Genomic DNA, 25744 nt, shown 5'->3' with positions numbered 1-25744 from the left:
AATCCTTGCTTTAAGATAAACGGATATGGTTAGAATCCAAAACCTAGCAGGTATACAGAGGGCTCGCTATAACCGTTCAACTTCAACGCATTTTTTGACCAATTATTTTTCCACCACAACCGTGTTGGTACTTTAATCTTTTTCAGAAGTGTTTCGCCGAAAAGCGGCATAAAGAGGTTACTGGCTGTGTTTGTTTGTACGAAAATTTTGTTCCACCCGAACAAGTCTAGCACGAACTACACGGAAAAGCATTGACACTTATGGAGAGATTATTTAATATTGACAAATCCAACCATTTGTAATCAGTTAATTCTAATTGGTGTGTCAGCATTAGGGCAAGCACAAGAGAATATTCATGACAAAATTATTATAAGTTACAGTATAAAAAACACAGAATGGAAAACTTGCGCATGCCTAAAGTGGCAAATCCCAAAACTTTGCGTTGCGGGCTTCGCGGTGCGTGTAATCGATCTTATGATTCGGAATAGTTGCCATAAGACACAATGGCTAAATAAAGCACAATGAGTTGTTAAACCGCCCTTCTCGTGTTATCCTTTGTTCATAAACATGTCACAACAACTCTCTGGCTGATGGTGTGAGAGTGAGTTTCACAATTTGCTCAGTTTAGTTGATCAAAATTGTGATCTCGGGTCAAGCAAAATTACGTTACCTACTTCTTCATCACGATTAAGCAAAATGGTGAGAAACAACCAACGAGAAGCGTCGATGAACAGGTAAGATTTGTTTTGCTGTTGTGTGTATAGTATTTAGCAAAATGTGTGAACGCAGCCCTAAAAAGGATTCGAAAAACACTTCGTTTTTCGGCAAATTTGCATTAAGATAAATGGGTCTGTAGTGTAATTTTTTTAAAAGCGTAGGCCTACTCGAAGAATTTTGTGCCGAAAAACTGTGTGGCCTGATTTTCAGCATTAAATTTTTTACTGCAGAAATCAATCTGGACCATTTCTTTTTGAACCACCGAATATAAATACCGTATCGAAACGAAAGACTCCGTCATATGAAAAACATTTCTTACAGCACACCGATATAACCAATGGAGGCCACGGATATTCTTGTAAGTAGACTGATATTATGATTTGAGTTGCTAGTTTTACAAACGTTTGAACATTATATTGAGATCCGCACCGAAAGAACTTTGATTGGAATTTGATATTTTTGAAACAAAGTTGGGGCAGCGATCTAAAGCCTATTAAAAAAACTTCGCATAAACCGGCAAGTGCCACGGAGCTAAAGCACCCCCAGGATTCGCCATCACTAAATGTTTCAAGAGAATCCTTTCACAGGGAGAAATCTGTACCAAAACAGGTGAGAAAACTATAAATCAAAATTTTGATATTCAATTTTAAACATTTATTTGCTAAAAAATACGTTGTTTTCAGTTTACGTATTGTATCATTTAGAGTAGGCCTAGACTTTCTCGTACCGAGCAGTTCGAATCGTTTCCAATGTTATTCAAAGCCATACTGGTAAAAACTAATTACGGATTGATTATGTTTAGGTGAAACCACTTCCAAATTCGGCACCGTCACAGTACTTTGCAGGAAGAGCTGAGAGAAGTCGGGACAGCTTTGCAAAATCACGAAATATGTTGGTTTCCATTCCTGAAGATGCAACACGTAAGATTAGCATAAAATTTCCAATTTAACAAATTGACGGTCCTAATTGTATGTGATGGAAGGCAACAATTAATCCATACAGAGCTCGGCAAATACAATCAAAATGTTGAGGTCCATCGACTGGCCAAATACGTCAGATAGGCTAACGTAAATGACTTATTTGAATGTTGCTTAGCACACAAGCAAAAAAAATTACATGTTTTAAAAACTGGATAGATCGGAACAGCACAATAATCTTAGTTCTACATGTCAGTAATTTTTTTTAGCTGTCAACTTCTAAACACCAGTTCCAATTCATGATGTGATTTTACAATGTTGCATAACGGTACTTTAATATAGCTGTCGGTCATCAATGCGATTGTCTTGTTTTTAGTGGTTACATCTTCGTCAAACCGAAATCAACATTCCAGAATGAAATCTGAACCGTATTACATGCGTTCAAGATCAACATCCAGAACATCTACGAGAGCGTCATTCTCTACAAATACTTCGTCCACATTACCACCATTCTCGTCCGTTTGCTCTTCGAGAAACACGCCAATGAATTTACACAGTTCTGTGGGAAAACGTAAAGACGAAGGATACATTCGATCGAACAAGAGTGCACGAAGAGACCGAGTAAAATCCACTTTTAACAAAGAGATGTTTGGTGTGCAAGCATCAAACGGTTATCAAGGCGACGAAAACCACACAGAAGGTACAACCAGGCCTTCTTACAGCGGAGATTTCTTTCCCCTTCATCAATCCCTTACCAAGCTGAAGTTTCAAACCACCAATAGCGCTGAGGCGTCCAGGCTCCGGTCGTCACTGTACAAACCTGAACAAATGAAAACTAAACCGACGCTGTTTCGCAGCAATTCGACTCAAATTCCAAGACAAAAAGCCTTCAATCCGAAATACCACGGTGAGATAACACGTCCTCACATGGTTCATTCGTTTACCTACAAGCACCCACTTCCACGAACAATGTCATCGACCAAGTGGAAAACAGCCAATGGTACAAACACAGGGAATAAATGGACGACGTACGCTTCGCGCAAATAGCAAAATATTCTCTACTTGGGTCTAGCTGCTGTACTTAATGCTGTTATTGTAACTCCAAAAACATTTGCAAAGCGTAAACTTTTGAAAAACTGTCAAAAGAATACCCCAGCTAAATTATTTTAGGGTACAAACAAGTCGTATTCAATCAAAAAAACAAACCGTCAACTGTGAAACCACACATCACAAAACAGTGGAAAATATAAATTAAAGCAATTATATTAATTGCATGCTATGTCAATGAGCAAGGGTGATACATGGCTTCTATCACAGTGAATTTCTTAGAAATACTATCAAACAGCCATTGTTCTGTCACAACATGAAACTTTTTGGCCCTCTGGTGATTTTCTTGATTGACTTTCTGATGGAGTTTGTCTGTTATTAAACATTTATCCACAATTACATGACTTGTATTTTTTGATGTGATTGAGTCCATAACAATGCCTCCAAAAAATTGAACCTGTAAAAAAATTATTTTGATTTTGATTTGCCATTTTACATGTTGGGATAGAATTGTTTTCTACTTACAAAAAGTAATCAATAAAATTGTTCAAACAAGTGTGTCGGATATGGATTATTATCAGAGCACTTGATTATCAGAGCACTTGATCAGTACTTCACAAGATACAACAACATAATATACAGCAGGGCAAATACCTAAATTCAAATTGGCCCTTACAAATACATAAAACACTTAAACTTACTTAAACAGCACACAGAAAAGATGAGCCAATAATAATGAAACACAACAAAATAAAATGCTCATTTTAATAGATTAGTAGATATTACTTTGTGTATACATAAATCAGTGGGAATTCATAACCAAGATTTTATTTTTGTAAATTAATTTTTCAAGGAAAATTTCCAGGGAAAGACCTTATACCCTTAGTCACATACCTAATTTGTATCGGTATGTATTGATGTAAAATAAGTGCATTTATACATACCAAGTTTTGAAGCTCAGTAAGAATTCCAGTTTCTGTAGTGTTGAGATTGGTCTTGCAGGGAATGAAAAAATGAAAGTCACAGAATAAATTTGAAGATAGTTCATGTGATCCCATATTAAACCTAAACAAGTTGAAAAAAAAAACAATTTCCACTCAAAAAGCCTATATTCAAATGCTGAAAGATTGATATTTGAGCACCAAATTAAACCATTATAGCAATCCCTTTTTAAAGTTTTATTTATTGGTCAAGTATTACATGCTGGTTTACAAAGAATTTTTTGTCAAACCTTTATTTTATGGAACCTATTACTTTAAACCTTTTTCAAAATCTAGGTTCGATACAATAAATGATTTCATCCCCGTAATACTGTACATGTAAATAAACAATGCTTACCTTTGAAATGTGTTATTGACAAAGGTTTGAATTGCAGCATTTCTACATGTTGAATCGATTTTTGGCAATGCAGAATCTACATACTTTGCTTCAATTCTTGAAAAGCATTGTTTCAAAGATTTCACATCAACATCCTACCAAATAAGTTTGGTTATTTCCTTGATATGTTGTTTAACCCAGGCATTTTTTTCCTTTTACCTCTATGAAATCATCTCCAAACCTATCATAAATTTCTTTCAGTTGTTCTTCTGTTGCAGAAGTGGCAAAAAGTAACTCCGTTGGTTTCCATGACACAAGGCTGCCACTCTCTAAACACCGTAACAACCAAGAAACCCTGTTCAGTAGTGCCAAGTTTAGAAATTCAGGATATAAAATACACATAGTCAAAAATGTATTTTTGAGAAAATTCTAGATTCTGGTTTGGATTTTTATACATTATTTCTTTTAAACTTGCAACAAATTAATCTGGTAAAACTTTGATTTTTACATTTCTGTTTAACCAACATGTATTGAATACTAGCACAAATTAAACAATTTTAAGAATAGTAGCACAAATTACCCAATTAAGACAATGTGCTGGTAAAATAATTAAAATATTCCATGTTATACCAGAATTTAAATAATAGATTTCTCTTACATTTTCCATTATACAGAGGCAGTAACATAACCCTGTCAAAGTTAAGTACTTGACCGAAAATCTTTGGCAACATTTACTGCAGTATAAATCACATTAATAATAATCATGTTGGGGAATATAACAGTAAAAATAAAATACATAATTAAAAACAAAATTCTGTAACAACTTAAAATTAATACATACTTTGCTACATTATACTTCTTAGATTTAATTATGTTTTTGACTTTGATGTTCCTTTCATCTTTTGCAATGATGCACCAAATTTCAGAAGTTGGATTTTGTACCACTAATCCTCCATGTTCAAGGATGCGTTTTTCAAGGTCCTTTAAAATAATGAAAAAGTTGAAATGTGTGACTCATTTTAAAGTGGAAAAGCTATAGTCTGATGGTACTAAATACCACATGGTACCACTACTACTGCATGGTACACAGCATGTTATCGCATGGCAAATAGTTTTAATTGACATAAATATACTTTATGTAAAAAATTCAATCTGGTCTCATTTACTCTTTGTTGGGGCTTATGTTTTTACATTCCATACACCATGTAGTATACTATGTGGTTACATATGGTATCATACAGTAACAGACAGTGTTTATTACCACCCCATTTTTGGTATGATCTAGTTTATTACATTTTTGTTACTAAAGTCACAAGGGCCATAAACAGAAGGGAAATCAGTGGTTCTTGTATAAGGAAAGTTATATACCACATCTTAGAAACCACTGTTTTAGACAAATGGCATAAATATTGCAACAAATGGTGTAACGTCAACGTAATAAGTTAGCAAAATCATATTCTGTGCAAAGAAATACCTGTTTTGTATTGTCAGTTGTGCTGAGAACAATGCAAAATGTTTTTCCTTCAAATGATGTGGTTACTTTTGTGATACTTGAAACATCAACACCTACAAGGAAAAGTACCAATTTCCAAACTGGCTTGTATTGCATTTCATAAATTATTGCTGAACCTTGATATCTTGTAGGTACAGAAGTCACCACAGCAGTTTTCAAAGTTTTTCTTCTTTTTTGTGCAGGTTGTTCATTGCTTAATGAAGCATGGGTTTGAGCTAGTTTTCCTTTCAAAATACAAATGGTAAATTTCAAAAGTTGTAAACATTTGTATACGTAATTTATTTGCTGTAGGACTTTTGCTATTGCCCCATTACGGTACCTTGTTAATCAAACCACAAAAAACATATATTTTGTGCACAATGTACTTTAACATTTAAATGGCCAACAGCATATACTGGCAGCAAAACAAAAGTTAAATACAAATCAGTTACCATCAGCTGCTTGTCGTAGATCAATTAACTGACTGAAAGATAGTGCATCAGAGTAAAGCTTGTCATCTCGAACTGCAACTAGCCTTGGAAATCTGAGTGTACAGCCAGTAGCATACGAATTTGATGGAATAATTTCACTGGCTCGAACCTTTCAGGGGGATGATATGTTTTTAAAAAAAATTTCATGTTGGCTAAATTTGTCACCTCTCAAGTTACCTGCACAACTATTGAATGTTTTGGATGGATTGTCACTTCTGGTTTGTCCCTTCCCACCTCTAACCAGTGAGGAGGGTGTTTTTTGTCGAACACTTTTAGGTGAGGTTTTAACTTTTCCACAATCTACAAGTTTGTTTTTTATTACAATTTTAGTCAGGTGATTCTGACTTAATACAATATAATGATTTTAAATACTTAGTAAGGTAAATGCAAAATTACACCATTGTGGCATTCAAATTTAGATGCAATTTATCCATGATTTGTAACAAGAGAAGCAAAAACAATAACATAAACTCTTATCAGCCCAATATCAGAAATATAGGTTAATAAAAATTTAATGTCAATGCTTACATGTGGGACTGTGGCTTTGAAACAAACAATTTACATGTATTAAACATGTTTGCAAAATTAAGGGGCTAAAAATTTAAGCACCTGCAAAAGCTCCTGATCTGTATATCCAGAGCCGATCCGACAGAAAGTTTTGAATTTTTCCGGTACAGCATCATCACCAACTGCAACTCCAAGATGAAACATGGACAAAAAACTGGCTCGTTTTCCAACCCCAAAACTTCCCCCTTGATTAAGGTTTGTAATAAATTTCATGTGCAAAAAATATGCATCAAACTAGAAAGATGGCTTTACTATATCTTTCCATTATATATATTCTACATCCTATTTACCCACTTACTATACACACAATTGACCTAGTATCATGAGTGTTTTTGCAAGAAAAAGGGAATAGGTCACATGTGTAAGCAAGTTATTTGTCCAAATCATTTTTTACATTGTATTGTCATATATTTATAAAATAAATGTACTGTACCTATAATCACTAAATCCAAGTCATCAGCAACACCACTCACATACTCTGGTTTAACTTTGTACCAGCCACTCTGTTTTCGTTTATTTGGTGAGTAAGTTGAACTGAGTTCCTTTATTACAATACCTTCTTCTCTTCGGTCAATGGCATCATTCAAAAATTGAACAATCTAAATTTTCCAAAACATCACAGTACAAAATAAATCGTTGAAAATCGGATTGCAAAATGACCTCTTGGTTAGTTTTTCCACTTTTTTTCTCAGCAATAACTATTCGCCCCTCTGTCGGTAAAATTGCATTTTCAAGGATTTGAAAACGCTCAAGTTGTTTCTTTGAGGCAATGTTTTCACCATTTAAATAAAGGATATCGAATGCCACAAAGCATGGTTGAAAATCTGAGTCTTCAGTTACATGCTTAATATCAAACCTTCAAACACAACACAAAGATTTAATGTTTTTTTATGTCACCAAAAAGGTGACTTTCACCATACTGCCATTTCACATTTTCAAGAGGACACACATTTTCCTTATGAAAGGGTTATCGGTACAGTGATTTAGAAAATCAAAGAAGCTTATCTTAGTGCATTAGGTATTTTTACTCTTTATTTATACCATATTTATAATTCCATTGAACAACAAGCAGCCTCCTGAAAAAATACCTCAATTAATTTGTTAAAATTAGTTTTACCCAAATAAAAGTGCCTGTTTTGCACTCTGTGCACTTAAGACACACCATACGGCCTAATGTAAAACTACTGTTAGGCAGAAGACTTCTGAGAACATGTTTATTTTTTAATGTCGTACATAAATATTTTCTGTCTGTTAAAAATCATTTTAAAAAATATATTCAAAACAACTCTTCTAATATACCCAAACTTTATTTTACTGCAGATACCACATAATGATGAGTTTTATAAAACTTACTTGCCACCCTTTTGCATAAATATACCGTGTGTGGGATTATAGGCCATCATTTCACCATCAACAATGCAAGAATCAACATGGCTTGCAAAGCATTTGTGAATATGCTTTGACAGTGTGCCCTGGTAACATGTTTCACCTGCACAAACAATATTTTCTCTCAAAAATTGTCAAAACTTTTTTGAATATCTTACCAAACACTGTTGAATACTCCTTGCCACTGCGGGAAAAATATTTGTACTGTTCTGCATTTTTGTGAATTTGACTCCTTTCCCCATCATATTTAATTTCCATTTGAAACACTTTTCCTCCAAATACATTTTCAACCTGCAGAAAACACAATCCATCATAGAATGTTACATTTCACAGATGTATGTTTTTCAAAGTGGAAAAACACAAAAACAGTAATCTTACTTCATCAATTCTGATCATGGCAGCAAGCATTGGTCGAAATGGATGAAACAGTGAAATTTCAGTTTCCGACAATCTAACCAATGGATCCTTTAACTTTTCACATACCTGTATTACAAAAGTACTGCATCACATACAAACAAACAGTGTATCTATTTAGTTCACTTATATCAACAATCAATATAATGCATAATTTATGCACAATAGTACAATTTTTGTAACAAAGACTGAGGTAAAAGTTTCAGAATGTGATTCAATTGTGTGGTGATGTAGCCACCATGGTTTTATTTTTTTATTGGTTTGTTTGGTTATTTTAACTTTTTCATTTTTTCATTTGTATGTTTGGTTATTTTAACATCTAATCGGCATTATGTCAAAACTTTGATAAATAAGTTTATAGTTAATATGGGATAACCTTTACATTATGTTTATTACCATGGTGCTAAAATTTGATATGAATGGCTTTCTAATTTTTGTTTGAAACCGATTTAACTAAAATATTTTGACAGTATCTTTGATCACAAATCTTCCAAAAAGTATGTATTTTTCTTGTTGGTACCGTTTTCAAGTTTGTTGTTACATTGTAAAGATCTTCAGCATCAGGATGAAATTCTTTGAGGAATGTTTTCTGGCCAAGATGCAGTTTCATATCTTTAAGCATGATACGTATCAGCCACTTTTGTTCCAAAGCAGAAGTTTTTTGAATAAGGTGCAACAAAGACTTTTTCATCTGAAACAAAGCAATAAAAATCACTATTTTATCCAAAACATAAAACTAGAAAGATTGCTGTTCTGAAAAGGGTTTGTTATATTTTATGCAGCGTTAAATAATTTTATGCCTTGTAAACTTTTGTATAACATATATACCGTTTAGTTCAAACAAATATAAAATTGTTACCCAAAACCAACTGGGTCCAAAATTTAAACAGCCATGTAACAATGCAATGGATTATGCAAGCATAAACGCATGGGTCCCCACACATGTGTGAATGCAAATAAGTTCATTTTTATACAATAATAGTCAAACAATAATAAGATCATTGGTATATTCAGAAAATGAAATGATAAAGCACATAATGCATTTGCTGAATTTAACCAGCCAAACAATTTTTACATAATAAAACCTAATTTAAACTTATGCAATTATTCAATTTCCCTGATTGGTCTGTATTAACAGTGCACAATAATACATACATATTTGATGTGTAAAATTGAATCAGTTTGGACTGTCCATTATTGTATGTGACTGAATTTTAATTATAACAGTGGCTTCAACTTACTAAATCTTTTTTCTTGTTGCTGTTGTGGGTGGCAATTTCATCCAAAATTGTATTAATATTTGTAATAGAACATGTTCCCTTGTTAATGCACCTCTTGGTGAGAACATGATGGAATGCCACTTCTGCAAAGTCACCTGAATACAAAATAATTCAAGTGCAACATTTAGCTTTTTTACAGTTCATATTCTGCCAGGAAGCAGAATTAGGCAAATTGTATGAGATAACACAAAGAAAAACTTTTTAGTTTCTGTTACATTTCAACAGTCTCAAAATCATTTGTAGGTCATTTTATTAAAGTCGTTGCTGTTTTATTAACAGTCTTACATTATGTATATGATAACAATGTTATGATAAAGTTGACCATATAATTCTGCCATAAAAAATTAATAGACAATCAATACCTTGGCATAAACTTGTAAGAAACAAAGACGAAATATTGAAAATTAGATGTACAATATTCAATGTACCTGAAGTAGTTGAACTTTGCTTAACATGACGAAACTTTAAAAGCTTTTTGGCATCCTGTCCAGTTGAGGACAAACCCAAAATATCAATGTACAACTTTGCAAGCAAGGTTTCCTAAAATTTACAAATTTTAATTAGTCCAGCATAAACAATTGATAAAACTTTTTCAAAAAAATTAAAAAAAATTGAAGGTTATGTCTGCAAGACAACTAATAATGAACAATTAGACTGCCCTGAAAACTGGTAGTTAGGAATAATTTAGTTGTCAAAAACAATAATAAATAAATATTGCTTTTACCTTGACACCATATGCGGCCCTTTCCTTGTCCAACTGAGGTAATATTAATCGAAATGCAGGATAAAATGTTGAAGAACCAGTTTGTATCTCATTCCATCGATTCCTAAATAAATTAAACTCTGTGATTCGAGCTGCATTGCCTGGACAAACAAAACAGAAATGGTTCAGCAACTCATTTAAAAAATATGTCAAATGCAAAACAAATCAATTGGCATTTGAAAGTAAAAACAAACTTGAAAGTAAAAAAAATACCTAGGTTTTGTAATTGTAATGACAATATTTTCCAACTATTGATGAAAGGCTTGGTTAAATTGATTTCTACTTTTTACAGCACACATAACATAACTTAAGTAACTTGCACTTACTTTTAGCTTTTTGCAGTTTTTCAAACAACATGCACATTTGACTGAAGTGAATTGTTTCAGCTACAGGGCACACTGAAGGCATTTGGTGAGACATGATTGCTCAAACATATGATTTTAAATCTTAAAAGTTGCTGCAATCAAAAAATATAAATGTATCATTATAATAATGTATCATAGTTTCGAAAATTATACTTCTGACTTTTTTAAGCTAACCTTCCATAGCACAAATACATTGATACTATAGATTATTATTTATTGTTCGGCCAATAGATGATGATGTATACGTAGATAAGCAAAACGTTAACAGTAACATCAAATCGTCACATCGCCGACAATTTGATTTCGAAAGATTTCTGTGATTAAATAGTTTGTAAATGGGGAAAGTCCCCAAAATAGAGGTCAACAAGCAACAAGCAATTATTTTTATTTATTTATCTGCTACAGAAACAAGTTGACATACGGTTTGTAACTTGTCAGTATACATTTTGCAAGAAAAATATTTTAGTTCACTCTTTTTTTTGTTTTATTGTATTGTATTGAATTTGTTTGTTGTGGTTAGGCTTTACTAAAATGGAGTAGGAAGGATAATGAACATTAAAAAAATGAGTACTGGTATGCACCAGGGAAATCTTTCCCAATTTGAATTATACAAACAAACTAAAGAGAAGCTGGAAAAGCATTATCACATGGTAAAAAGGTAAACAGCTGTAAACTTCATTTTATGAGAACTATGCATGTTTTTTTAGTTAGTTTTTTCACACTGAGGTAATGAAACCTACAAGGAAATGTGAACATAAACATTGTGCTTGTAGGGCAGCAAAATACCTTGTGGTCACTGGTCATGCAGTCAGCTACTCCTTACATGCATAGATTGACATCAGAACAAAACTAAATATATGGAGAAAAACACAATGGAAAAAAACAAAGCATGTGTAACTTGTATGTTTATTTTAGTGTGTTATCACAAATTATTTTAGTTACATATTATTTGGGGGTAGACAAACACAGAACACCAGTCATAAAAATGTTTATTACCTAACTCAAACTTGTTTACATTTTCTCCAGATTATTTCTGCCATATCAAAGTGCCTCCAGTGGTCTGTTTTCCTGCAGCGATGTGGCCAGCATTCGAGAGAGTGTTTATTGCAGTGCTGCTGTTTGGGCCTTAGCTTTATCATATCGAAGGTTTGCATGATGCATTTTTTTAGGTTCCCATTTTATTGCGACTTTGGTCACTTTTCTGTTTTTAAGTAAGAAAAGCATATGAAATTCCGGTTTTGTGTTAATGTTTTCTATTTTGAAATTGTTTTATCAATGGCAAAAACATTCAACCACATTGACGGTTTTTTAGTTGTGGTAAAATCAATCAATTTACAAACTAAAAATGTGAGATGAAATTTATGTATCAATTCAATGCACACACAGCTATCAAATACAACAATATAAGTTAAATTCGAAAACTTTTGTAATAGCAACCACTCTTGCAATTTTGACTTTGTGATGTCAAATACAGTCATGTATTTACACCGTGAAAGAATGTTAAAAAAAGCACTTGACATGGGATATTTGTGTAAAAAATAATACATGTACGCAAAACAATACAAATTAGGCAAACTAGTATTTGAGAACACAGTTTTTAAGGTTCAACCCCTTTTTACAGAATTGATGATGATATGGGCAGAAGCTATGAGCTGGAACATATTGCTGTGAAGTGCATGAGGGGTATCCTGTTCTGTTATATGCGGCAGTTAGAAAAAGTAAGTTTGTTTTGATATCATTTGGGTCTTAATTAAATATGTCAGGAAGTGAACAAAACAATAGTTCTATTCATTTGTGAACATGTGTGTAATGACAAAAACAGTTTTTTTCTTTAAGCATGCTTTCACCGTACTGTGTATTGGACCCATCTTAAAAATACACACAGTTTTAAAAAACAGGGCACACATTGTAGTTTGTACATCGCAGTGTTTTTTAAGGTGTTTTGGGGGACCGAAACGGTCCCCCAAATTTCTCCAGCGGTTTCCCAAAATTTGTACTTGCAACTACAGGCTATTTTTTGGTATTTAAATGAAACACTTGCGGTCTCTTAAAACTACTTAGCGGTCACCCAAACCAAACCTTAAAAAACCCTGTGTACATGTATCTGTATCTACTTGTGTTTTTATACAGGTAGAAAATTTTAAATTGACACAAAAAGTAGAAGCAGCATTGCATTCAATGTTTGATCACACCTCTGGTGATGCAATTCATGAGGAGTATCATCATCTTCAGTTGGATGTTGTAGCTTTGTTTGTTCTGTACCTTGTTCAAATGACTTCATCCGGACTTCAGATTGTGTACAATACAGATGAAGTCTCTTTCATACAAAATTTAATATACTACTTGGAAAGATCTTACAGGTGATAGTCAAAATATATTCTTTAGTACCAATTTCTTTGTGGCAATATTTGTATTTTACATGCATATGCATGCTTGTCAGAAAATACTAGGGTTGGCAAGCCGGTCAATTGACCGGTCAAATACGGTCAATTGACCGGTCAATTGACAGCACTTTATTTAACCGGTCAAATACTATTTTTAATTTTAAAAATCAAATGTGGTAAATTTTCTTGGACTTGCTTTTTGGTTGTTGAAAAGGGTAATTTATTTCTAATAACCCTCAGGTAGAACAGTTTAGGGCATACTGTTGTATTAATAAGTGCTTTTTAAGCCAATGTAGATGCGTTTTGTTCATTTGAAATAAATCCCATAACAATTAGGGGATAATTTTCATTTGAAATTAAGATCTGATTTACGTTACGGCAAAGGTTTACAATGCAATTAAAAAACATGCATCACTTCTAGCACCGTTTTATCTTAATAAAAATCGGGTGTGATAGGTCCCCATGAGGGGAAGTTAGTTCATTAGAATTTACTTGGGCATTTTTGCAAATGTTGCACATTTTGACTGACAGATAAAAAATCTAAGTAATTTAAAGCTTCTGTGTAAACAAGTCACAGGTCAGTACTTATTGGGATAAAGTACGTACATATCAAGCTTTTGTATATTCCTTTTTTGTCATGAATGGAGATGTATCAGTAGCTTAACAGTATAAATTACGATTTTAAGCAGGATATGCAAGGTTTGCAGTTAAATCTTAGTCAAAATTAGACTTTAAACTAATTTATTTCAAATATTATAAGAATTTATTTCAAATATAAAAGGGGCCAGTGATGAAATGAAGCATGCAATGCAGTCGGAAAAGTCTGTAATATAATATAAACTGAACATTTCCTATTTTACAAACAAATTTAAATGAGTTGAAACCTTCATTTCCATTACTTGTGGTCTAGAAGAAGATTAAACTTCCAACTTTTAACTAAAATTGCAATTTAACACTGGGAATAGTATTTGACCGATATTTGACCTATTTGACAAGTATTTGACCGGTCAATTGACCAGATTTTATTTGACCGGTCAAATGCCCAACCCTAGAAAATACTAAACTGTACTTTGATGTAACTACTGATATAAGGAAATAAATATTTTCCATTTAATTATTTTTTTCTGGGGGGCAAGATAAATTTTGATATTGGAATAGAGCTTTGAAAATCTGGGGCCAGAATTGAAAATTTGAGGTTAAGAGCAAGTGTTGATAACTTTTGTTTTTACAGAGTTCCTGATTTTGGGTTGTGGGAGCGAGGGAGCAAGTACAACAATGGAAGTTGTGAGCTTCATGCAAGTTCAGTTGGAGCGGCAAAAGCTGCTATAGAATCTGCCAATGGCTTTAATTTGTTCGGAAAGCAAAAAGGTGCTCCCTGGTCAGTGCTGTGGGTGGACATAGATGCTCACAATCGTAATCGAACAGTTATGGATTCCCTACTACCACGTGAATCAAACTCCAAAAATTGTGGTGAGAACAAGTTAGTATTTTGTCCCTTGTGATTGCTAACACTCCCCTTTTCAGATGCTGCTTTGATTACAACTGTTTCTTTTCCCTTTTTTGCTGTGGATGAAGAGGAGCTTAAAAATGAAACAATTTCACAAATCATTGACAAATTGGAGGGTTCATACGGCATCAAACGATTTCTGGTAATTTATTGTTTTACTATTTTATTATTTTGTCCAGATGTAAATTAAAGAGTAGTCTTTTTAAAAACCCTTTTCTTAAAAAATGTCAATAATTGTTGTGTTAGGAAAAATATGAATCCATTGAAACATTTTGAAATTGTTTTGTTTACGTGGCATACAATAAACTTTTTTGCTGATGTATTTTACAATTTATAAGTTGAATATACAACTGTCTGCATTACAGTAGTGAGGAAATTTTACAACTAAATTTAGTAAAACATGTGTTAAAATGATATATATGTTTAGTTGTTAATTTACAAGAAAACTGCATTGTGTTTCTATTGCGAAGGGTGATGGCTTTAAAACTTGTGTTGAAGACAGCAAAAGAAAACATTATCAGCCTGCTGAAATAAAAGGATTTCAAGACATTGAATGCGAATGGCCAATATTTTTTGTGTATCTAATTATTGATGGGATAGTGAACAGAAATCAAACACAAGTAAGTTTGCATTCATTGTTTTTTTGTCTGATTTAAATTTGGAAAAATTTGTCTGATTTTAACTTGAAAAAGACAAAAAGTGTTTATACCTCTTCTTACTGCATTGTAAGTTTTAGACATCATTCTTTATTCTTAAAACCAGAACTACGTGTATATTTCACTTTGGAAAGCTGTTTAAACCTTACAAGAACCATTTAAAAGCACTGTATTGTTAGCTCGTAGTTTTTGCTAATTATGGTCTGTTGTAAATGTTTTTGGTTGAATTATGTACATGATAAAATTTGAACAAAAATTAACAACTTTACACACATTATCGCACATATTTGCTTAAATTATTGAGGAAGTGTCAACTCATGTCACAAAAATGAATTCCACAGTTTTAGTAAATTTCAACAAATCTGTTTTTTTTCTAAAAGGTTGATAAATATCTTTGCAAACTTCAAAGTTTGCTTATAGAAGAGGATGAAATGCAGCTTCTGCCTCGATTTTACTATGTACCAAAAGAACAAATAAATCAAGAAAAAGAAAGTCCTGGAAGCAGCAAACGTTTGTGTAGTTTTGGTCTTTTTGATGAACCAAAAGTCTTTTTGTGGGGTCAATCCGTACTTTTAATATCAAGGTATATTAAAAAAGGGGTAAAACTATGTAGTTATGTAGTTTAATACAGTTGTTAAAAAATGGTGTTGCAAGTGTGGTAACTTTCAGGCTTTTGTTGGATAATTTGATTACATGGTCGGACTTGGATCCCATAAAACGTTTTCTTCCGATTGAAGAACGCCACAAAGTCAGTATGAGATACTCCACATTTTCAGGTGTAATCAGTGATACAATTATTCAGGTAAATAAAAGTAAATATGTGCATTTAATAAAGTGTAAGATCTTGGTATGCACAATGTTTGCACAAGACACATATTTCAATAACGTGTGCATCATCAGTTTCTATGAACGAATACAACCCAGGTGTAAAACTCCGGAATTAACTATTTCTTTATCAACTCTGTTCAAATGTTGCCCAACCCATATTGTGTACAGTACCTGGAATAGTGCAAAGCAGGTTAAGCACAAGATTATAAAATGCTTTGGTTGTGCAAAACATTGTTGTGAGGCAGGGGAGGCTGAGATTGCCTAAATAGTACCATAACTTTGGTAACATTTTTTGATAAATATGCTTAGACTTTCTGACAAGAGTGAAAATCTGTCTATTTTGGACACAATTTAAGCTATATCATTTTCTATACAATAAACTTTTGCTTTCGTACCATATTACACCACAGGAAAATTCCAATGTTGGTAATGTAGTAAATGTGCAACTTCTGTTTAGGTGTCACTGGTTGCAGAAAGTAAGCACCTTCAACGCATTCTTTCAACTTATGGGTTTGAGGCTCAGACTCCAGAACAAGTAGAACCAATTCAAATATGGCCATCACAGGAACTTGTCAATGTGTATCTCCACCTTGGTGCAAATGATAAGCTTGGAATATCAGGGCGTCCAAAGCGACCAATCGGTGCTCTTGGAACATGCAAAGTATACCGGTAATATCAACTTAACTATTAGGCACCACAAATGAAATATACAAATGTACCAAAAATACAAATGACAGTACATCTTTACAATACTGGACAACAGCTAATACAGCAGATCTTGACTGATCTTCATAGTTTTGATGATTTTAGGCAAATGTAATAAACAGAATGTTACTTTTTTTTGCACCAATATTTGTCTTAAATCTGGAGCTTTTTAACAGTTTGACATTATTAGCACCAATTACAACATATTTGGTTAATAATCAACCCTAACCAGTTTGTTGGGGAGTCAAAACTGTGTATGTACAAGAATTCAACAATTGGATCTGAACCAGAGCAATTAATCTCTTGAGATGTTTTTTAAAATATATATACTGTCAATTGATGAATGTAGATGTAATTGATTTTGCAGAATTCATGGTACAACAATTGTTTGCTACCCATTGATGTTTGACATTGGTGATTTTTACATGGCATTCGATACACAAACACTTATCGACGAACTACAACACTCACTTCAATTTGTAAGCAGTTACTGGCGAATGCCACAGCGGCCCCTTTTTATATTTCTTTTGAGGGAGGATGTTATGGAGGAAAACAGATTAAATCAAATGCTTGTGGTAAAGTTTTTCATGTTTGCTATGTAACTGTTAATGTTGCTCTATCAATTGTTTTTGTTGTAAAGAAAAAAAAAACTTTCTGCAGCACAAATTTGAGATTTGGTAATTTTCCAATTAAAGACAAACAGCAACTGTTTTTATACAATTGTTACTTTTTGGCTTTTTGTTAATTGTTTATTTTGCGAATGGTTTTCTTATTGCATTATCTCATAGTTGACCCTTACAACTTTAGATGGTTCAACAGCCAGTTCTCATTAAATAAAACCCTAAATATACAGAAGCAAGGCATTTCCAGACTTGGTTATAAGCTTGACAAAGCTTAAATCAGTACTGTGATATCATTTTTGTAGGTACTCAGTGCTTTAAAACAAGGAGAATGGCAAGGAATGAAAGTCTGTCTCGGGAGAGTTCAATCATTTGTAGCAACTTCTGTTGTTGAACATTTGGAGTTTGTTAAGTAAGCAACTTGAGTTGCTACAAGTTTTGTAAATTCATGTTGTGATATTTTAAAAGGCATGATTGGAAGAGGGATATGTATAATGAAGTCGGGAGACCGTTTACAGGAAAAGATGTGGAAAATGATGCAAATCTCATGCAACTTAAAGATGTCCCTAGTTCTTGCTCAAGTTTTTCAGACATTACGGAACACGTTGATGAGGTTTGGACTTTGGTTTTGTTATGTGGTAAAAAATATAGGATAGTATTGGCATGTTTGTTTGTTGTTGTAGTGTACAAATAACTGATCTTGTAATCTTTATTAGTCTAACTTTCAATATTGGTTGTGTGACCAGTTTTCCCAAAACCACTGTGTTTCAAATCCTGTAGCTGGTTATATGGTTAACAATGTAATTCTGCTCATTGGTTGAAAGTGATGCACCGAACCCGCCCGAAAAGGTTCAGGCCGAAACTGAATATTTGGCCATGAAGTTGTTGATGCGAGTGAACTCAATTATGACAAATGAAAATCACTTTCACAATGCAGAAGCTTTGCTAAAGTTGTGATATTTGGCAGACAGCGTAGCTCGTATTTTATAGATACAGCAATTCGTTATTTTTTAAATATTCGTGTTGGCGAAAATGGAAGTTAGGCATTAATTCCATGCAAACAAAAAGTTCGGTTTCAGCTGAATTTTCCAAAAAGTTTGGGCTGAAACTGAAACATCGTAAAACACCATACTCGGCCGAAATGTTTCGCCAACCGAAATTTCGGTGCATCACTGGTTGAAACTATACACTCTGTATGCTGAGGAATACAATAGCCTGTATGGACGCTAATGGCATTTTTCTTTTTTTATGAAATGCAGGAGATGAAACAAGCTACTCTTCTGCGATTTCAAGCCACAGATCAAATTGTCAACAACCTTCAAAATTTCCACTCGGGCACTGCTCTTGCTTTTCTGTTAGCAGAGATTTGTAAGCGAGAGGGATCCCACTTTGACACAGGACGTGGAACCTGTTATGAACGACTAAACAAATTATGCCGGTACCAAAACCTATTAATTATTTTACCATTACAAAAGTATTTGCATGCAACAATCAAACTTAGCATTATAAACCCTCTTGTGGTAAAATTTGCACCATAAACATAACCTGCTGTGAAACCATTTTGTTTGCATATTATGTCTGTTGAGACCAAGATAGAAAATGTCAAATATCCTAATTAATCCCGATCGCCACACTAAAGTTATAGGCATTACTTCATCAGACCATATTTTCCCCCTTTTCGAAAAACGTTTTAGTAATACTGTCTATACAAGCAACCACAGTAACTTTTTACAAGTAAACGCAGTTTGTTTACACAGTAACTTGATTTATTAAAAATGAAGTACACCAACTGTTTTATGATGGATAATACACACAGTGACCTACAAACCTCGTAGCATTTCAGTTCGTTAGTACTCAAATTTAAGTTATACAGGTGGGCCGCAAAGCAGAAGTTATGGAGCTTAGTCCGGTACTGTGCAAGCCTTTGTCACAAAGTGGTGGATAGTTTAGCACCATCAATAACATCAGTTCTGGTTCATGACAAACACTTAACACTTGGTGTTTTTGGACACGAAGAGGTATGAAAAATCTACTACTGAATTATTGTCATCATTTGCTTATAAATAACGGTGTAACAATTAGTAAATATTAACATTTTTACCTCAGTAAACCTCGGTTAATCTGAACCTTTTTGCACCCAATTTGCCTAGATTAGGCAAAGATATGGAATAATCGATATTGATTAGTTCTAGCCTTATCACATTACAAATCATTTGTACTTCAAGTGTTTTTCCTAATTAGGTGAATATCCAGATTAACTGAATCCAATACCTGCGATTTACTGTATATGCTGTCACATGAGTTAAGAGGCGCATCAAAGTTAATGAACACAATTTTTGCAGGTGGTTATTAGCAATCCGTTACCTCCATCAACAATAAAAGATATACTTTACACACTCTGTACACCTCATGATGAAAGAGAAGCATGTTTACAGCAAGAGCTGGTGCTGCATGTGGGTGCACTGATAAACAAGCAGCCAGATTTATTTGAAGGTAGATAAACATTGCCAGATATTCTTAAGGACAAAGATAAGTGCTCATTTTATTTTGCAAAGCATTGTTTTTAAACATCTGTACAAAAATGCACTGTTTTTCCCTATATTGGACTGTGATGTGAAAAACACTTTTGATTTGTTTTAAATCCGATTGTATTTACCAGGAATGCTACAAATTCGAATTGGTTGGCTTGCCTATGCAATGAGACTTATGTTGAAGTGTCAACACCCAGAATCGGCTACAGGGGTCAAGCTTGATATACATGATCTGTCTCCAAGTAATGTTAAGCAACTGCTGGTGGATGTGTTAACTGCAAACAAGCGTGACGATCTTTCCTGGCTCCAAAAGAAACAAATTATTGGTGCATTAAACAAGGTAGTCCAACATTCATACTAAGCTGCTTTTTATGGACCCCCTTTCCTGAATAGTTTTCGCCCCTCTTTTTATGTCTTATGCTGGTTTATTCCAAGCATTTGGTCAAGAAAGAGTGCTTCCAACGTGCATTTCAAATGGTGTGTTTAGGAAATCGATAGGATATATTAGTCCACAGAATATTTCAAATAGAAACAAATAGGAAATTCACCTTTCTAGTTTATTTATACTATAAATTTTTCTGCTATTAAATATTTTTTTACAATCACTGGTAGAATTGTTTTGCCTTATGTCCATAGAATGACAAAACAACAACTAATGTATTCTTTTTAGGCTCCTCATGACTTTTACACCAAAGTTTGGGTGATTTTGGAACGTAGCCCAGAAGGATTAGTCATCAACCATCACCATTTGCCACAGCAACCCACCTTGTCTGACATGGGTATGTTATCTGGTATTCTAGTGGTTAGTGAACATTAAAAATGTGAAACATTAAAAAACTTTGCAAAATAGGAAAATATGAAGTTGCCTGGTGGAAAAGGGTAGAGGGTATGTTCAGTGGGCTGCACAGGCCAGAATTAAGACATTTGATTGTGGAAATGTTGATGCTTACTGCAACCTTCTTGGAAAGAAACCCAGAGTTATCTTTTGAAGCAAGGACTGACATTGATCAAATTGTTGGAACAGCTGTTGATTTGTTTAAAAATGTAAGTACAGCATGTGTACGGTTTCATGCTGTATTTACTCTATTTCAGCCACTGCCTTTATTGTTTTTTTATATTGGCTTACAATCGAGGGTGGCTTACATTTTAATTTTAAACAGATATTATATCTAGTTTTTTTACACTCCAACTTTTTAATTATGGGTCCCCTTCCCTGAAGGGGACACATATTGATTTTACTCGAATTGTTTGTTGTTTTTCTTCTTCTTTTTTTCTTCCCAAAGTTTGTCCGACTCGTTTTTCCATCAAATGTTTGATGGATTTGGCTGAAATTTACACAGATGGTAGATATATTTATGTAGATGTGCATCCCACTTTGTTTTTGTTGATAACCCCAGTATTTACCCCGCTAGCCCCCTAAAATGGGTATTTTTTACCCAAAGTTTGTCCGACTCGTTTTTCCATCAAATGTTTGATGGATTTGGCTGAAATTTACACAGTTGGTAGATATAGTTATGTAGATGTGCATCCCACTTTGTTTTTGTTGATAACCCCAGTATTTACCCCGCTGGCCCCCAAAAATGGGTGTTTTTACCCGAAGTTTGTCCGACTCGTTTTTCCATCAAATGTTTGATGGATTTGGCTGAAATTTACACATATGGTAGATATATTCATGTAGATGTGCATCCCACTTTGTTTTTGTTGATAACCCCAGTATTTACCCCGCTAGCCCCCTAAAATGGGTGAGTTTTTAAACAGTGTCAGAATTGGCTGAAATTTGGATTTCTTGTATAGTATACCAATTATAGGTGTCGATTGTTGTGTTCAACCCTGTACTCCTAACATTTACCCCACAAGCCCCTAAAGCAGGGGTGGGCAAACTTTTCAGTGCAAGGGCCGCATTCAAAAGTTTATAATCTTATGGGGCCGCATAGTATTTCACCAACGGCCGCCAATTGCTTGCTTGTGTTTTTTTTAAATAACTGGTGTAAAGAATTAGGTTTATATTATATAAAATTTCTTACTTGACGCATAAGTTTAGCTAAACTGAGCTAACTGTTTATGACGTCATAATCTGTATTGTGACGATTGCGGTGCCTGTTCTTTCGCATTGTTTGCACACAATAAGCGGATAAAAAGCCTGGTACATATGGTTACTAGGCTGGTAATCTTTTTTATATAGTCTCACGAAATCTGTTTTTAGCAGTTTCAAAATCAAAATATTTGGCAAAATAATTTTAGTTACGTCACCGCCGCCAGCACGTGTATTTCAACATACATGGTCACAGCCGCACAAACTCGTCTCCGCGGCCGCATGTGGCCGTACGGCCGCAGGTTGTGCACCCTCGATTTAGCCCAAAATATTAATATGGTATCCGCTATGTGCAAATACGTCTGTTGTCACTGAAATTACTGGACAAACGTTGGTTGAAACGGCACAATTGCATTGTTTCAAAATAAACAAGCATTTGTTGCAACACTGGCTATACCACGTTTGTTTGTCAATAAATTCTTGCGCCAACATTAAACAAAGCGAGCCGCTTTTAGTATCCATTTTTAGGTGGTTTGCGGGTCAGTGTTAACGATTTTAAAGCCGTGTTTAATGTCCGTTTGCAAAGTATTGCAACGACCTAAACTTGATCCAATGTGAACATAAGTTTTGGCGTCAACAGTGCAAAGTGGGCTGTATTTGAAAACGTGAATCGCTTTTACTTTTATTTATCTTTATCGAACCAAGAAATTGTGTCAAGTGACGATTTGCAAAATAACATGGCAGAAACAACAGGCTAAAGCACGCAAAAAGTATCTGTGTTTAGTTCCAATGTAAGTATGGTATGGGTACATATACTACACATGGTATAGGTATCGGCAAGTCGCACCCCCGGTATTTTTTAAAACTCTGCGGCTGTGCTCATAATACTATTCAGCGTTACTAACATTCTCTTTAAAATTTACTAACATTTGGCGGGCCGCATGAACTCCTTTGCCGGGCCGCATGCGGCCCGCGGGCCGTAGTTTGCCCACCCCTGCCCTAAAGTGTAAAAGTATTTGTATGTTACTGGGCACCACAAACGAAAGATTTCTTTGGCGCAATAGTGTTACAAGGGCAACCAGTTGTATGTTGCTCGTTGGTGGGTTGCTTGGTGGTCGTTTTTGCGCCATGGCAGTTAGGGGCTTGTTAACAGCCCTATGACGTCAGAAACATTAACGGTTGTTGCTCAAAACACCTCTAGTGGTCGAAATTTTAAACATTGGCGGATTGGGCTGAAATTTTGCAGTACTATTGATTGAGTAATTGTGGTTTTTATGTATATATTTTTTAATTTGTGTGTCAAACCCTATTAGTTACCCTACTAGCCCCCTAAAATGGGTCAGTTTTTTAAAACGTTAAATAGGACATACTTCAAACAATATCTGGGGTGAATCTAATTTTATAGTTTGTATTCTACATAGTATTATTATTTAAGCCCAGTGCCGATCACTGTGTTTTACCTTACAACACCCGACTTTCTCATGGTTATCTCTTGAATTGCATTATTTTCAACTTTGCATGTGTGGGGACCCATGAGTTTTTGCCTGCAGAAACGACTAAAGTTATAAAAGACGGTGACTAATATGGGACCCAATACAAAATAAGCATAGGAAATATATTTATGTTTTAAAATAGGTTATAGTGTATATGCAAGGGCAATATGTGCTAAGCCACCCTTCTAGTTTATTTTGGGTTCAAAACCTGTATGCATGTACAGATTATATGTCAATAATGATGCAATTATCAACGTAACTAACAGACATGAGCAAATAGTTACACTATGTAACAACAGAAAGATGTAAAATAGTATCATCTTTCTGTTGAGACTAGAAATAGTATCTAAAATTCCAGCGTTGGGCTTATATTATTTTTTTTCACGTCAACATGAGGTTTACAAGCGAGGGCAGCTTATAAACGAGGGTGGCTTACAATCAAGTAAATACGGTATAAGAATTTTAGTCTGTGACCTATTTGTCCAATCAAATTCTTGTTTACTTTTTTTAACCCACTTAAATAGTCAAGATAATCTAGCTTCTGCTTTGAATCTTGCAACTGACTGATGAGGCATTTGTTTTCAGGAAGCGAATAAAGAAACAGATCCGCCCCTCCCTTCTGATCAGGATGACATTTCAACATTTTGCAGCCAAGTGCCAGAAACATGTGTACATTACATGATGCGAAGTCTGGTGAAATCACTGTTCCATGTATCTATTGCTTTGAAAAATGACAGTATTTGCAGTGTTTGTTAAAATTTAAAATTAAAAGGACACAACCTCAGTGAAAGTGGCTTCATATTCAAAATGACCTGATCTTATACATTTCCAACTGTAATATCTGCCCCAGGCGTAAGTCAAAAGACTCAGAACTTTCTGTATGTATTGGGGTTCCATTTTATATTCCTGTGGTTTTTAGAGCATTTTTACTCATTGGAACTGATTACTGAACAATGTGTCTAATCTAGAATGCTATAAGCCAAATAAAGTTTGGGACACCTAGATCTGTACTATAGTGGTATAATGTAAGATTTCAATGTGCTTCAAAATTACTTGAAGCTTGGTTTAAACCACATGAAAAAAATGAAAAGAACCAGTTGCATAATTTCTTTGCAATTATATGCTTTTTTATACAATCATCCTTGCACACAAGGTTAAACAAAACTAGAAGGGTGGTTCAGCTCATATTGACATTGCACCTACACTACCTTTTTGCAAGCAGAAACTCATGGGTCCCCCCACAAGCAAAGTTGTAAATAATGCATTTTTTGCAAAATAACTATGTTAAATTTTGATGCTATCTGTTTAAACAAGGCGATAAAAAAGTCTGCAGACATAATAATACCTTACGAGGTACAAACTATACAAGTCACATTCAATTCAGTCATTGTTTGCAAAATTTACCCATTTTAGAGTTTAATGGGGTAAATGGGGCTACATGGTAAAACTTAACAATCAACAACTCAAATTGGCATATTTTAGAAATTCTTCAAATTTTATAATACTGTAAAAAAACACATTTTAGGAGGCTAATGGGGTAACTGATGGGATTGCAAGGCAAAACATGAAATTTGACACCTAAAAATGACATATTGCACAAACTGTCAAAATTTCATGCAACTCACCAAATGTTTGAAAATTACACCCACTAAGGGGTTACTGGGGTAAAGGTGGGGATCACAGGGTAAATAACACCAATGGATGATGTATTCTATAAACGGTCTAAATTTCATTTAATTTAGACAATTTTTAAAAATTCACCAATTTTAGGGAGCCGTAACATTTGACACCCAATTATAGCAAACTGAACAAACTGTCAAAATTTCATTCAATTCAGACATTGTTTAAAAATTTACACATTTTTAGGGGGCTAGTGGTTTAATACTAGGGCTACTAAGTCAAACAAACCAAAAGGTGATCTACATGACCATATCTACCATCTGTGAAAGTTTCATCGGGATTAGCCAATAATCATGATGGTACTGATTGGCAACTTTTTTAATCCAAAAGCAATTAAAATCCAATAACAGAGTATTTCTGCTTGATGCATTGAGGTCTGTGATTAGTATAGTTTGCAGAAGATCAGTTTGCAGCAAAAGCTGTGTAAGCTCCAACAGACAGTGTATTGTTGTTTATTTACACACTATTTATGTTCAAATGATGTACTTCAATGATCTCTAGCACAAAGGTGAAGTCACCACTGTTATTAACAATTATATTCAACTTTTTGGC

The 25744-nt window shown here is 34.1% G+C and overlaps 3 protein-coding genes across 3 annotated transcripts; 2 read left to right on the top strand and 1 right to left on the bottom strand.

Moving 5' to 3' along the window:
- The first annotated feature begins 696 nt into the window (after nt 1–696).
- On the top strand, nt 697–3237 carry LOC145209545 (uncharacterized). The gene is made up of 5 exons (XM_080079858.1): nt 697–734; nt 948–1075; nt 1139–1326; nt 1520–1637; nt 2011–3237. Exons 1-5 carry the CDS (start codon nt 697–699, stop codon nt 2679–2681), a joined length of 1143 nt encoding a protein of 380 aa, XP_079935984.1. The 3' UTR covers nt 2682–3237.
- Nucleotides 1339–10844, bottom strand: LOC145217979 (DNA ligase 4-like). The gene is made up of 20 exons (XM_080085383.1): nt 10718–10844; nt 10353–10492; nt 10057–10168; nt 9590–9723; nt 8869–9039; nt 8313–8417; nt 8093–8225; nt 7902–8037; nt 7209–7404; nt 6982–7147; nt 6591–6733; nt 6159–6281; nt 5943–6090; nt 5628–5735; nt 5473–5564; nt 4840–4979; nt 4218–4353; nt 4020–4153; nt 3626–3746; nt 1339–3138 (listed from the first exon to the last, which is right to left on the bottom strand). Exons 1-20 carry the CDS (start codon nt 10809–10811, stop codon nt 2911–2913), a joined length of 2760 nt encoding a protein of 919 aa, XP_079941509.1. The 5' UTR covers nt 10812–10844; the 3' UTR covers nt 1339–2910.
- LOC145217971 (phosphorylase b kinase regulatory subunit beta-like) lies at nt 10744–24516 on the top strand. Its single transcript, XM_080085371.1, has 21 exons — nt 10744–10802; nt 11277–11414; nt 11783–11902; nt 12378–12474; nt 12887–13116; nt 14372–14610; nt 14665–14789; nt 15118–15267; nt 15684–15886; nt 15973–16105; nt 16589–16800; nt 17204–17411; nt 17762–17868; nt 17925–18069; nt 18716–18894; nt 19330–19474; nt 19799–19949; nt 20116–20327; nt 20658–20766; nt 20838–21031; nt 24098–24516. Exons 2-21 carry the CDS (start codon nt 11305–11307, stop codon nt 24266–24268), a joined length of 3240 nt encoding a protein of 1079 aa, XP_079941497.1. The 5' UTR covers nt 10744–10802; nt 11277–11304; the 3' UTR covers nt 24269–24516.
- Nucleotides 24517–25744: the final 1228 nt, after the last annotated feature.

This window comes from Phallusia mammillata, chromosome 1, assembly GCF_965637545.1.
Source record: "Phallusia mammillata chromosome 1, kaPhaMamm4.hap1.1, whole genome shotgun sequence".
Taxonomy (NCBI): Eukaryota; Metazoa; Chordata; class Ascidiacea; order Phlebobranchia; family Ascidiidae; genus Phallusia; species Phallusia mammillata.
Note: the sequence above shows the minus strand (reverse complement) of the source record. Positions and strands in the feature narration are given on the sequence as shown.

What these genes read in the sequence shown, in the direction of transcription:
- LOC145209545 (XM_080079858.1), top strand. Translation starts at nt 697, where the DNA reads ATGGTGAGAAACAACCAACGAGAAGCGTCGATGAACAG. An exon ending in AGAAATCTGTACCAAAACAG is followed by an intron (nt 1,327 to 1,519) that starts GTGAGAAAACTA and finishes GATTATGTTTAG; the next exon opens with GTGAAACCACTTCCAAATTC. An exon ending in CATTCCTGAAGATGCAACAC is followed by an intron (nt 1,638 to 2,010) that starts GTAAGATTAGCA and finishes TCTTGTTTTTAG; the next exon opens with TGGTTACATCTTCGTCAAAC.
- LOC145217971 (XM_080085371.1), top strand. Translation starts at nt 11,305, where the DNA reads ATGAACATTAAAAAAATGAGTACTGGTATGCACCAGGGAAATCTTTCC. An exon ending in CATTATCACATGGTAAAAAG is followed by an intron (nt 11,415 to 11,782) that starts GTAAACAGCTGT and finishes CATTTTCTCCAG; the next exon opens with ATTATTTCTGCCATATCAAA. An exon ending in TCCGTACTTTTAATATCAAG is followed by an intron (nt 15,887 to 15,972) that starts GTATATTAAAAA and finishes GGTAACTTTCAG; the next exon opens with GCTTTTGTTGGATAATTTGA.
- LOC145217979 (XM_080085383.1), bottom strand. Translation starts at nt 10,811, where the DNA reads ATGTCTCACCAAATGCCTTCAGTGTGCCCTGTAGCTGAAACAATTCAC. An exon ending in GCAAAGTTCAACTACTTCAG is followed by an intron (nt 9,724 to 10,056) that starts GTACATTGAATA and finishes TTTTGTATTCAG; the next exon opens with GTGACTTTGCAGAAGTGGCA. An exon ending in GTCAATAACACATTTCAAAG is followed by an intron (nt 3,747 to 4,019) that starts GTAAGCATTGTT and finishes CAACTTGTTTAG; the next exon opens with GTTTAATATGGGATCACATG.